Here is a 14488-nt window from a genome sequence, read left to right as displayed (position 1 = left end):
CTAGAATATTACATAACTTAGTTGGTAAAGCAGTGGTAGGATTTTAGAGGATTGACTTCAAGTTTGAAAGAAGTTCTACTGTGGGTAAAATACTATCAAACAGCATTGCATCCTACAGAGAGACTGTTTGTGAAAGATAGATTCAATTGATGTGGTAAATTTCTGTGTTGTGTTAAGGAATTGCCACAGACACCCCAACCTTTGGTAATCATCACCCCAATCAATCAGCAGCCATCACTATTGAGATAAGACCCTCCACCAATAGAAAGATTATGATTCACTGAAAGCTCAGATGATGGTTAGCAATTTTTAACCATAAAGTACATTGTTTTTTAGACATACTATTACTTACTTAATAGAAAATAGTATAGTACAGACATACCTTATTACATATGTACTAGGAAACCAAAAAAATTGATTTGACTCACTTTATGACAATATTTGCTTTATTGCAATGGTCTGGAGCCAAACATGCAATATCTCCAAGGTATGCCTATAGTTACCAGATGTTTTTTCCTGTTTCCTAAACTGACGCTCTGTATATTTCTAAGACTAAAGAGGCTAATTTCAATCCAGGTTTGCCACCTTTGTAAACTTTGAATAAATCCCCTACATTTGTTGGGCTTAACTTTTGTCAATTTAGAGGTAAAAGGAATGGACTAATATCATTTAGCCCTCATTAATACATGCTTGACACTTCAAACATTATTTCATTTAATCTTCACAAAATCCTATGAAGTGGATTATATTTGAATCCTCACTTTAAAGATGATTAATTTGAATCACAGAGAAGTAACCAGTCTAAAATCACATAGCTACTAAGTGTCAGAGTGAGGAATTGAAGCTACACCACCTGACCCTTAACTACACTGTCATTACTGGAGGCTATTAAGGTCTCTCCTCTATTATGGTCATATGTCATATGCTTTATCAATAACAATATATATTTTGGAGTATATGTGTAAATAACTTATAGTATTTGTATTATGTTATAGTTACCAAGAAGAGATAAAGAGTGACCTTAGTTTTCATAGTGAATTGAGTACAAGCAAATGTTTCTGTATATGTTTAAAAGAAGCAATGTTTAAATCACTTTAGGTTGCTCATTAAAAGTCTAAAATTTTATTGCATCACTTCACCTACAGTCATAGCCATCTGCTTATAGTGTATATTTTCTGAAGCCAAATTTTCATAAAATATTATATAATGAACATTCTTAAAGACCAAGCAGGAAACATACATCATTTAGTTTTTTTTTTTTTTCCTTAGATGTTTTGTTTGTACTTTCTTTGGAAACATTTTAATGCTTCCAGAGAGATGTGGGAAGATAGATATTTTAGCAATACACAACTTACTTAATGTATTACTAAAAACTCTCTTTTGTGCATTTTATTCTAAAGTATATTCATGCCAATTTCCTACTAATTGACAAAATGATTACTGTTTCTATTATTTTTACAGAATTACTAATATCGGGTAAATATAAAATCACTGATCATAATGATATTACTAGAAATAAAAATGTGCTCAAAAATTTCAATGTATGATTTTCTCCAAATCATTTTTAATAATGAAAGTATGCTTTATCTCTGAACAAAAATGACTAGATGAGCACTTTTACATTATAATGTGCTATTAAATGGAGTGTGGCAACACTTTACTTGATATTCACTGTCCTTTTCAGTTTTTCATTATTTTTTCCTGTTTATTCTCATGAAAAAGTTGATAGGAGATAGCACTTACTTGGCTTAAATTAAATTAAATTATATTAATTTATATTATATTTTCCTTAAAATGTATTTATATTTATTTGTTCTTAACTTAGGTTTTCTGAAAGAGCTCTGATTTTTTTCATGAGAATCTTTACCGAAAATGTGACAGTTCTATCACTATAAAAGAAATATTTTAACTCTAATAGCAGAACTCATCCCAAACAGAAATAAATTAGCAAAGAATGTTTAATAATACCAAAGAAAATAGCTACAAAGAAAGCTATTTTTTGAATCACAACAAATAAGCTTAAAATATTTATGGAAGATTTATAATTCCTGTTTCTATAAGATGATAGTTTTGACGCTCAAAATAATTCATGCACATCGTAAAATACTAATGAGTACAAATCAAGATACAATGAGAACAACTGTTCCCTGCCCCGTCCTTAAAAATCCTGTTCTACTGATAAGAATCACTTTGGCATTTAGTTCTTTTAGTTGTTCCTATCATTATTCTGATATATGTATCCTTCACTGATGCTATACCAGTCATAGACAATATCTACTGTCTATTATGAAAGGTAAAGTTTTAGCTTATTTCACTACCCCAACTGCCAAGTCCCAATGATGACACTAAAATATTATTACGGTTATTCTATTGGTGGTTTTGTAACTTTAACTAATACATGTAAACTTGCTTCTTGTTCTGTCAACTTCAGAAAAGTGTCACTGGACTCCCTAAATTCCACCACTTCGACTGATTCACCTCAGCTTCTTTCATCTGTATATATTTGTTTATTACAGTTAAATACTCTTTTTAAGAATGTCTTCTCTGATTTGTCTACAGCTTGCTTCTAAATGTTGAAAATCAACAAATACTGTTCATATTATTATGTCTGTAAATAATTTTCACCAGAGTGTGATCTTCTATGCTATAGATACAGGCCCACCACACTACCTAATACTATAAGCCTCGTGCCACTAAAATGAGACTGTCAAGATCAAATGGATTATTTTTCAACACTAACAGTTGCTTAAAATAATCCTAAGTTGTAGTTAACTTTATAATGTTTTAGTTGACTTTAATACAACTCTCTTTCATGAAGCTTCTGAATAACTTTCTTTTTCTTCCTGATAAAAGAACAAAATTGTAAGGTAATGCCTCTTGGGTTTTCACTGGTGTTGGAAAGCAATTCTCCATGGTGTTTTTACAAGTCTTGAACAATCTTTTCAAGGTAACATCGTTGGACCCTAGATATAGGGTCCCCGGTCCCTCCACCTTAGTGGGAAAAATTATTTAATTACAGGATAGTAAAGCCCCCTGCTTCTGTGAGGAGATTTGCTTACATTCACAGATCCACTATGGGCAATGTTCCACTGAGCCTCTATGGGACTCGTGGGGGCTGGTCAATGAGAACCACATGAAGAAAAATCTCATGTGTCCTGCTGTTCCATGAGTGATAAACTGTCTAAATTGCTTCAGAATTATTTCAATCACTTACTAAATTTATGGTAATGTGGCAACCAACACTCCAGTTTCTTGAAACTACTCGCCCTCTACTTGGCACTTGTCTATTCTGTCATTCTGCTCCAATCTACACCTGCTGTTGTCTAAGCCTGCAGTAAAACCCCATCTGTAACACTTAGAACATGTATTCCTACTCCATATCCACAATTGTTTGGATTGAATATCTTACTTTTTCTCATGTTGTCTCCTTTGGTTTTCTTGACTAGATCATTTAATTTTTTTAAGTTTTTTATTTATTTACGTAATCTCTACACCCCATGTGGAGCTTGAACTCACAACCCCAAGATCAAGAGTCTTACACTCTTCCAACTGAAACACCTAGGTGCTCCTCCTTTAATATTTCTTTAAAAGGGATGTGTAGATGCTAGACTTTTTCAGAACTTCAATACCAGAAAAGTCCTTATTTTGATTTTAGGATTGGTAAATAATATAGCTGAGAAAAAAAATGCTGGATAAAATATCACATTCCCTCAGAAATTAAGGGCATTGGTTTTTTTGTTGTGTAATTTCTAGTGTTGGTAAGGATATTTTTTACATTATTTCAAATGATATATTAATAACTGAAAAGAATATTGTAATTATTAAAGTGTTATACCAATAACATTAATGGTATGCTTGTACAGTAAAGAACTTGTACGTACCAGAAAATCCAGAGCTAAATATTAAACTAAATAGGGATCTAACTTCATCCAAATGTAAATGTTTTGATCATACATAGTTTCTGCCTCTTTTTCTTTTAAAGATGCAAGGGCATCACAGAAAAGTGTCATTGATTACCAAAAGTTTTGACCAATATATTATAAATTAATGTTTTATGTTGTTAATGATTTACATACTATAAGTATGACAAATATCTCTATATGTCCTTTAAAAATCTTTGTATAGCAGTCACTCCTCTATCAGATAATTTTCTTATAGATTTTAGCCACATTTAAATGTAGCAATCAATGATTGAGTACACAATTAATTGTTTAAGAAAAAATGCTCGCCATTTGGGTATATTAGCAAAAACTTCTAAGATTCTAGTCTATTTATAAAAAGTGTTGAGACAATTAGGTCAAGCAAAATAATTTTTATTAAAATTCTACAACTTTGGGCATTACTTCTTTCAAGAAGATATTAAATTTGCATCTGGCCTAATTTCTGCCATTTTGCATATATCTCATGTACCAGATCAAGATCTATAATTTACATTTCTAAGAAATTGTGTTCATTATAAAGTCTTCTATTTAAAAATTAAATGTCCAGGGACTCAGTTAATCCTACTGCTTAAACTCTCAGGTGTTGTGGCCAGACATCTATATGCTTACATTAGTGATCTTGCCACTGACTTGAAGTTTGACTTTCAGAAAATTAGTGTGCTTATTGTTACTGGGAATTCATTGCTTCTAAGCCCTCTGAGTGGATAAAGCTAGGACATACTTGCATATATACTAACCTGTATTTGATGATTAATTTTATGTGCCAACCTGACTCAGCCACAAGATGCCCAGACATTTGATTAGACTTCTCAGTGTCCATAATTGTGTGTGCCACTCTTTATCATGAATCAGTCGATTATCTCTATCTATCATCTATTCATCTATCATTTATCATCTATCTATCATTTATCTATCATCTATCTATCATCTATCTATCTATCATCTATTATCTATCTATCTATCATCTATCTATTATCTATTTATCTACCTACCTACCATGTATAGATATCTATATCTATATACACATATTTAGATCACTGGGTAATATCTAGGAGCATGGCTGCTGGGTTAGAGAGTAAGTCTGTACTTAGCTTTATAAGAAACTGCCATACTTGGGTGCCTGAGTGGCTCAGTTGGTTAGGTGTCTGCCTTTGGCTCGGATCATGATCCCGGGGTCCTGGGACTCTGGGATTGAGTCCCACATTGGGCTCATTTCTCCATGGCGAGTCTGCTTCTCCCTCTCCCTTTGCCCCTCCCCCTGCCTGTGCTGTCTCTGTCTCTCTCTCTCTCAAATGAATAAATAAAATCTTCAAAACAAAATAAAACAAAAATACTGTCATACTGTCTTTCAAAGTGACTGCATCATTTTGTTTTGTTTTGTTTTATTTTATTTTGTTTTTTTAAGGTCAATCATTTTTTTCTTCCAAATTTTTATTTAAATTCTAGTTAGTTAATATATAGAATAATATTGGTTTTAGGAGTAGAATTTAGGGATTCATCATATAACACCCAGTGCTCATAATAACAAGTGCCCTCCTTAATACCCATCACTGGGGCGCCTGGGTGGCTCAGTCATTGAGCGTCTGCCTTCGGCTCAGGTCATGATCCCAGGGTCCTGGGATCAAGTCCCACATCGGGCTCCCTGCTCAGCGGGAAGCCTGCTTCTCCCTCTCCCATTCCCCCTGCTTGTATTCCTGCTCTTGCTGTCTCTCTCTGTCAAATAAATAAATACAATCTTTAAAAAAAGGTACCCATCACTCATTTAGTCTATCCCCACCTACCTCTCTCCATCAACCCTCAGTTTATTCTCTACCATTAAGAGTCTCTTCCCTCTTTTTTTCCTTTCCCATATGTTCATCTGTTTTTTTTTTCCCTAAATTCCACACATGAGTGAAATCATAGGGTATTTGTCTTTCTCTGACTGACTTATTTCACTTAGCATAATACACTCTAGCTCCATCCATATCGTTGCAAATGGCAAGATTTCATTCTTTTTGATGGCTGAGTAATATTCCATTGTGTATATATGCCACATCCTCTTTATCCATTCATCAGTTGACGGATGCTTGGACTCTTTCCATAACTTGGCTATTATTGATAATGCTGGTATAAATATGGGGGTACACGTACCCCTCCAAATGAATATTTTTGTACCCTTTGGGTAAATACCTAGTACTGCAAGAGCAGGGTCGTAGGGTAGTCCTATTCTTAACTTTTTGAGGAACCTCCATACTGTTTTCCAGAGTGGCTACTCCAGTTTGCATTCAACCAACAGGGCAAGAGGGCTCCCCTTTTTCTGCATCCTCACCAATATCTGTTGTTTCCTGAGTTGTTAATTTTAGCCATTTGACAGGTGTGAAGTGGTATCTCATCAAGGTTTTGATCTGTATTTCCCTGATGATAAGTGATGATGAGAATCTTTTCATGTGTCTATTGGCCATTTGTATGTCTTCTTTGGAGAAATGTTTGTTCATGTCTTCTGCTCATTTCTTTTTTTTTTTTTTTTTTTTTTTGGATTTAACAGTTTATTATGATTTATAAGTGTCATTTTAAAAACATCAGTCCATTAAACCATGTAGAAATAAGTATGCAAAAAGTCTGCAAAACAAAACATACTTTAAACATGTTTAAGTAGAGGGATTATCTGAAATTCCGGATTTTTCAGTCACTTAGTTATTATGCTATGGCCGCCAAGTAATCCTTAACTTCAGTCGGAGTGAGCCTCCTGAATCCGGCTTCATTGCAGATTCCAACCTCTATGTTGTCTTCTGTCATTTGCCCTTCAAAGCTTTCCTTTAGGGTTAATATGGCTGTATGAATGGCATCTTCAAGTTCCAGGTCTTCATTATATCTTTTCTCGAGGAAAGTCTTCCCATTCACATAGTTCTTTCCCATTGCTGTAGCTTTCCAGGCAAAGTAAGCTCCAGATGGACCTGACTGAAATAAATATGGTCGCCCCTCATTCCAACCACAAATTAGTAGGGAAACTCCAAATGGACGAACACCACCTGACTGAGTGTATTCTTGCATCACTGAAGCTACTCTCTGTACCAGCTGAGCTGTGGGAATGGGTTCTTGGTAAACGAGATAGTATTGCTGAGCTAGTTTTCGAGCTCTGTGCACGAGCACTCTGTAATCTGGGCCCATGCCACTATACACCAGGCCTATATGCTTGGTAATTGGTTCCACTTTGTGTACACTTCGCTCGTCATACAGAATGGATTTCTGTTTCTTCTCAGTTGCTAATACCACACCATTTGCAGCTTTAATTCCCACTGAAGGGGCTCCTCCAGCTACAGCAGCCAAAGCATATTCAATCTGGACAAGTTTACCAGATGGGCTGAATGTAGTCAGCGAAAAGCTGTAACCGCGCTCCGCCATCTTTACCTGGAGTGCCCTTCTGCTCATTTCTTAAGTGGATGATTTGTTTTTTGGAAGTTGAGTTTAAGAAGTTCTTCATAGATTTTGGATATTAACCCTTTATTGGGTATGTCATTTGCAAATATCTTCTCCCATTTCATAGGCTGCCTTTTAGTTTTGTTGATTGTTTACTTCACTAAGCAGAACTTTTTTATTTTGATGAAATCCTTAATGTTCATTTTTGCCTTTGGTTCCCTTGCCTCTGGAGATGTGTCTAGTAAGAAGTTGCTGCAGTCGAGATAAAGGAGGTTGCTGCCTACTCTCCTCTAGGATTTTAATGGATTCCTATCTCACATTTAGGTCTTCCATCCATTTTGAATTTGTTTTGTGTATGGTGTAAGGAAGTGGTCCAGTTCCATTCTACTGTATCATTTTCCATTCCTACCAGTAGTGAGTAAGAGTTCCTGTTGCTCTTTATCCTTGCAAGCACTTGCTATTACTTGCTTTTGAATTTTAATAGGTGTGTAGTGATATTTCACTGTTGTTTTATTTTGTGTTTCAATAATGACAAATGATGTTGAGTACCTTTCTATATGTTTATTTGCCATCTATAGTCTTTTGTGGTGAATAATCTGTTCCTATCTCTTGTCTGCTTTTTAATTGAGTTGAATTTTAAGAGTTCTTTGTATATTCTAGATACAAGTTCCTTGTCAGATATGTAACTTGAAAATATGTTTCTCTATGGGCTGCCTGAGTGGCTCAGTCGTTAAGCATCTGCCTTTGGCTCTGGTCATGATCCCAGGGTCCTGGGATCGAGCCACGCATCGGGCTCCCTATTCAGTGGGGAAGCCTGCTTCTCCCTCTCCCACTTCCCCTGCTTGAGTCCCTGCTCTCTCTCTCTCTCTCTCTCTCTCTCTGTCAAATAAATAAATAAATAAAATCTTTAAAAAAATATATGTTTCTCCTAGTCTGTGGCTTTTCTTTTCATTTCATTCTCTTAAAAGTGACTTTTGGAAGTCAAATTTTTAAAATTTAATAAAATCAAATTATCTGTTTCTCTTTCTTTTACATGTCATGCTTTCGGTGTTGTATATAAAAATTCAACCCAAGGTTACACAAGTTTTCTTTTTTTTCCAGAATCTTTATAGATTTGCCTTTTACATTTAGGATTCTGATATGTCGTAAATTAATTTTGTGTATGGTGTGGAGTCTGTGTTGTTTTTTTTTTTCTTTGAATATGGACATCCAATTGTTCCAGCAATTCTCCTTTGAATTGCCTTTGCATCTCTGTCAATAGTCAGTTGACTATATTTGTAAGGGTTTATTTCTGAGTTCTCTATTGTTTCCCTGATCAAAGCATCTATTTTTTTTTCCAATCCCATGTTATCTCAATTACCATGACTTTATAGTACATTTTGAAATTCAGTAATATGAGTTCTCTCACTTTATTCTTTGTCAGAATTGCATTGGGTATTTTAGCACCTTCACCTTTTAATATACATTTTAGAATCAGTTCATCAATATCTACAAAAACCTTGCTGGAGATTTGATTGACTGTGGTGAATCTATAGATCAAATTGCAAAGAATTACCATCTTAGCCAAACTGAGTCTTCCAATCCATGAACATGTGTTATCTCTCCATTTACTTAGATTTCCTTGGATTCTGTCATCAGTATTTTATAGTTTTCTACATACACGAATCCTGTACATATTAAGTAAATTTGACTACTAATTGGGGGAGATGTCATTGTAAGTGGTATGTATATATTTTTTTTCTTTTTGATTTCCGGTTGTCCATTGTTTTGTTAGTATTTAGGAAGATGATTGACTTTGTATATTGACCGGCAAACACATTATATTATCTTACTAGTTTGAGGAGAGGTTTTTTTGTTTGTTTGTTTGTTTTTTGGTGGATGTTTTATTAGAGTCTTTTATGTAGCCAGTCATTGTTGTCTGTGAATAAAAACAGTTTTCTGTTTCCTGTACACATATTTTTTACTTCTTATTCTTGTCTTACTGCACTAGCTAGGACTTCCAGTGTGCTGGTGAATACAAGTGGTAAGGGAGACTATCTTTCATTGTTTCCAATCCTGGGCAGAAATTGTACAGTCTAGCATCATTAAATGTGTTAGCTATAATTTATAATATAATGAACATATATATATGTACATATAATATAATGAATATATACTTTATTCAGAATGAAAAATTTCCCTTTATTTTTAGTTTTTATAAAAAATGGATTTTAACTTCACTCAATTATTTTTAGGCATCAATTGATATGATCACTTTTTTCTCTTAAGTCTGATTGATTTATGAAAATTTAATCAGCCTTACTTCTGGGAATTAATCCTATCTGTGATATATCAGCTCATTTTTACATATTGTTGAATTCAGTTTTTTTCTTCAATAACATTTTCATTTTGTTACAGTTTTAATAGAGTGGTAGTAAACATTTGAATTCTTTAATTTACCAATTTTTACTAGGATTTTTTGCATCTATATTCAAGATAGGTTTCAGTCTGTAAATTTTCTTCTAATGATTTTATCTTGTTTTGTTATTAGGGTAATGATTGTCTTATGAAATGCATTGGAAAGTATTTAATTCTCTTCAAATGTCTGGAAAAGGTTATGTAAAATTGGTAATTTTTTTTCCTTAAATGATAGAATTTACCAGTGAAAATATCTGGACCTGATATTCTATTTTTTAAAATGCTTTATTACTAAATTCAACTTCCTTGACAGAAATAGAGCTATTGAGGCTATAGCTTTCTTTTTGGATGAGTTTCATTATTCTTTCAAGGAATTGGTCTGTTTTTTTCCAAATTATCAAATTTATGAGCACAAAGTTGTTGATAGCATTCTATTATTATCCTTTTAATGTCTATGAAAGCAGTAAAGACCTTTCTTTCTTTACTAATATTGCTAATTTTTGTCTTTTTTCTTGATTAGCCCATCTAGATATTTATCAATTTTATTAATTTTCTGTATTGATTTATTGTTTTTAGTTCCAATGATTTCTGCTTTTGTTGTTCTTGTTTTGCTTGTCATGGTTTAATTTGCTCCTGTTACTCCAATCTTGTTTTGTTTGTTTTGTTTTAAGGTGGAAACAGGTTATTTTCTTTCCTAATATATGCATTTACTGCAATAAATTTTTCTCTAAGCACTTCTCCAGAAGCATTCCACAACGTTCAATAAGTTATATTTTCATTCTCATTTTTCTCAAAGTAACTTTTAGTTGCTCTTGAGACTTCTTTGACTCATTGATTGTTTCCAAGTATATTATTTAGTTATTGAGTATTTGGGAATTTCTAGCTATCTTTCTGTTACTGATTTCTAGTTTAATTCTTTTGTGTTCTGAAAATATGCTTTGTAAGATTTATGTTTTATTACATTTATTAAAATGTGTCTTATGGCCCAGAATATGGTCTATTATGGTGACTGTCCCATGCACACTTTAGAAGAATGTGAATTTTGGATAGAGTATTCTATAAATATCAATTATATTCAGAGGATTTTTAGACTTGTATTTAGGTCATCTAAATCTTTGCTAATTTTTCCCCCACTTTATCTTTCAATTACTGATAAAGGAGTGAAGTCTTCCAGGATAATAGTGGACTTGTACATTTCTTTTTTCAGTTCTATCAGTTTACCTCACATATTTTTATATTCTCTTGTTAGGTACATACATTATTAGGAATAATATGCCTTTTTTGAGAATTGATCTTTTTATCAGATTTCATATAACCTTTGAGTTTCTGATAACTTTAGTTGTCCTGAAGTTTGATATGTCTTGAAACTAAGATTGCACTCTACCTTTCTTTTGATTAGTGTTAGCATAACACTTTGGTGTAATTTTTGAAGTGGCCTTCCTATACAGAGCATATCTGTTGGTCTTGTTTTCTTTTTTATCCAATCTGAGACTCCCTTTTCTTAAGTTCTGTGTTTTAACTATTTATTTATTTACTTACTTACTTATTTATTTTAGCCACCCAGGTGCATTTAACTATTTGTTTTTAAAGTGATTAGTCATCTAGTTGGATTAAAATCTATCATCACTACATCAAAAACTAATGATGTAATGTATGGTGATTAACATAACATAATAAAAGAAAATATCATCTATAGAGTCACCTGGGTGGCTCAGCTGGTTAAGCAGCTGACTCTTGATTTTGGCTCAGGTCATAATCTCACGGTCATGGGATCCAGCCCCCAATCCAGCTCCTTGCTAATCGCAGTCTGCTTGGTATTCTCTCTCTTCTTCTTCCCCTCACTCTACTCTTTCTCTCTCTCTCTCTCCCTAAAATAAACAAATAAATCTTAAAAAACTAAAATCTATCATCTTTAATATTTTCTTTTGGTTGCATTTATTTTTCATTTCTTTTTTTTAATATTTTTCTGTTTCATTTGGTTTTTAGTTAGCATTAATAGGATTCAATTTCATGTCTTCTTTTGACATGTCACTTATACTTCTTTTATGGACTTTTTAAGACATTGACCTAAATACATGTTTCAATAATTTGAGTCTACTTTTAAATTATATTGTGGCAATTTATGTGCATTATTAAGTACTTAATAGAAAAGTGTTCTCAATTCTTCCCTCCTATTTGTTGTGACATTAAATTTATTCATTTCACTTATCCTTATGCTATGAATACCCAATACATTGTTACTTTTATTACTTTAAACAGACAACTAAATTCTGGGAATAAATTGCTTCAGTTTTTCTTTGTCTGAGAGAGTCTTTATTTCTTCTTTACTTTTGAAGGATAATTTCCCTGGTTATAGAATTCAAGTTTGGCAATTTTTTTTTCTTTGAATATTTTAAAGATTTCTCTCCATTGTTTGCATTGTTTCTTGTGAGAAGTCAGCTATAATTCTTATCTTTATTTCTCTGTAGGTGAGCTCTCCTCACCCAGCCATCTTTGACATTCTTTGATATTTTAGTTTCAATGTGATATATGTTGGTTTTAATTTTTATATGTTTGTTTTACTTGATTTCCCTGAACTTCTTGATCTGTGGTTTGGTATCTGTCATTAATTTTGAAAAGTCTTGACTATTATCGCTTTAACTATTTTGCTTTCCTGTTCTCTCGTTCCTCTGGTTTTCTGGTTAAGAAAGTATTACATCTCTTGATATCACCGCATGGTCTTGGATGTTCTGGGTGTGTGGGTTTTTTTGTTTGTTTGTTTGTTTGTCTTTTTCCTGGCTTTTATTCTTTTTTTTTGTTTCTGTTAGCATTTACTTTGGGGATTTTCTTTTGACTTATCTTCAAACTCATTGATTTTTTTACTTGACTGTCTCAAGCTTACTGATGAGACTGTTGAAGGCATTCTTTATTCCTGTTACTATGATATATTTTTTCTACTATTTCAATTCTTTCTTATATTTTCTTTATCTATGCTTATATTAACCACATAATTTTATATTTTTATATAAAAAATTATAATTTTTAAAATATTTTTTCTATATTTTAAATAAAAATTATAATTTTTAATAAATTTTAATACAATTTTATATTTTTTAAAAATATAATTTTTATATTTTTATATTTTTATAAATTTTTATAATTTTTTAAATTTTATAATTTTTAATATTTTAAATAAAATTATAATTTTTATTTCCTTTTTCATTATAGCTTTTAACATATTTAATGATATATTAATAACAGTTAAAATATTAATAAAGTTTATATTAAATTCCCTATCTGATCATTTCAATATCTAATCAAATGATAGGGGCTCTAATGATGGGTTGCTTTGTCCTTTGAGACTGCTTCTTATTTTATTGCTGCTCAGCCTTTTGGTTAAGATCATGTGAAGACTGCTTCTTATTTTAACTTTATCACATGTAATTTTTGTCAAAAGCTAGAAAGGATATATAGTATAGTAGGCTCTGAGGTAAATAAGTCTTTAGTGTGAAGATTATGGCTGGGATGTGGGCTTTGTTCCATGCTTTTGGTAGCTATAGGCTTAAGAGCTTTCAAACTCTTGTGTCATTGTTTTGTACTTTCTTCTTGGTTTCAGAGCTTCTTTTTGTACTATTCTCAGAGAAAGTCAGCATCTGGCATCTTTTTCACCTTTTATTTTTATTACTATTGGAGTCATGCAAGATTGCTGGTGGGATGTGAGAGAGTGAGAATTTTCAAAGTTTTGGATTGTCTTTGTCTTTTAGTGGAACTGTTTCTTGGGGAAGTGGTCTTTGAAGTGATTCTGTCCCTCTACCAAGTATAAAAAATATTTCCCACCCTGATACCTAGTCCCTTCTCCAACTGTGGGGTTACTAGTCTCATTCCCTAAAACTCTATCCCCTGCCAATTACAGCATTTATTTATCTGTTGACTGATTGGTTTGCTTCCTTATGTAAAATTGGAAGCTTGAAGGAGGCTGGGGTTGGGGCAATTCCCTTCCCCTAGCTGGAATAAGGCTCTGGCAAAATATTTTCCCTTGGAAAATGGATTTCTATTATTTCAAAATGTTTGTTCTTTTCTTCTCAAACCAGAGCCACAAAGTGATATCCCATTAGGTTCCTAGAAGGAAAGCCCATGCAAGTTTGGGAGCTCCCTATGACTGCATACCCCAGGAGTCTCTCATCTTCATGCTAGTCATCACTCAGTCTTCAGCATTTTGTCAAAATTTACCATTTATGTGAACTTGTCAGTTTATGCCTCCAGCAGCTTCTGCTCCAAGCAAGCACATTCCAGTTGTATCTCTCCTCTAGCTGGAGTACAGCAGAGTTCCCTTCCTCAAGTTGGGATAGAGTATCAGCCTTATCCTTTGCTGAAGTCCTTTTCCCTGATCCCTGAAGACTAGAACTTTGTTAGGAAAAAGGGCTAAGAAGACTTCATGATGGCTACTTTTCCCTTCCTATTATCAGGGCTATGTGGAATGTTTTCTTAATCCTCTCCATGAGAACATTGTGGAGTTCCTGGAGAAAAAAAAAAAAAAGTATGCAAAAGCGTGAGCTGCTCCCCCTTTGGCTTTAGCCTCCAGTAGCTTCTCACTCTTAAGCTAGTCCACGCTCAGCCTCCAGCAATAAATCAAAATTACTACTTAAGTACTTATACCTGTTTGTGGCATCCATCAGCTTATGTGTGAAGGAAATAAGTTTCAGGTGCTGTATCTCTAGATTTTCTTGACCCCTATATTTGAGTGGTGGTTTGCCCTGTAACTTCAATCCTCTGAA

General features: G+C 33.2%; 2 protein-coding genes across 4 annotated transcripts in view; one reads left to right on the top strand and one right to left on the bottom strand.

Annotated features, from left to right (window-relative positions):
- The window catches only part of SPOCK3 (SPARC (osteonectin), cwcv and kazal like domains proteoglycan 3), a 461722-nt gene that overhangs the window by 323497 nt on the left and 123737 nt on the right, over positions 1–14488 (top strand). The gene's annotated exons all lie outside the window — the stretch shown is intronic.
- LOC118356768 (proteasome subunit alpha type-2-like) lies at positions 6438–7333 on the bottom strand. Its single transcript, XM_035726396.1, has one exon. It carries the CDS (start codon positions 7320–7322, stop codon positions 6618–6620), a length of 705 nt encoding a protein of 234 aa, XP_035582289.1. The 5' UTR covers positions 7323–7333; the 3' UTR covers positions 6438–6617.

The sequence above is a fragment of the Zalophus californianus genome, chromosome 2 (genome assembly GCF_009762305.2).
Source record: "Zalophus californianus isolate mZalCal1 chromosome 2, mZalCal1.pri.v2, whole genome shotgun sequence".
NCBI lineage: Eukaryota > Metazoa > Chordata > Mammalia > Carnivora > Otariidae > Zalophus > Zalophus californianus.
Note: the sequence above shows the minus strand (reverse complement) of the source record. Positions and strands in the feature narration are given on the sequence as shown.

Excerpts from the sequence above, each read along its gene's own strand:
- LOC118356768 (XM_035726396.1), bottom strand. The coding sequence starts at position 7,322 with ATGGCGGAGCGCGGTTACAGCTTTTCGCTGACTACATTCAGCCCATCT.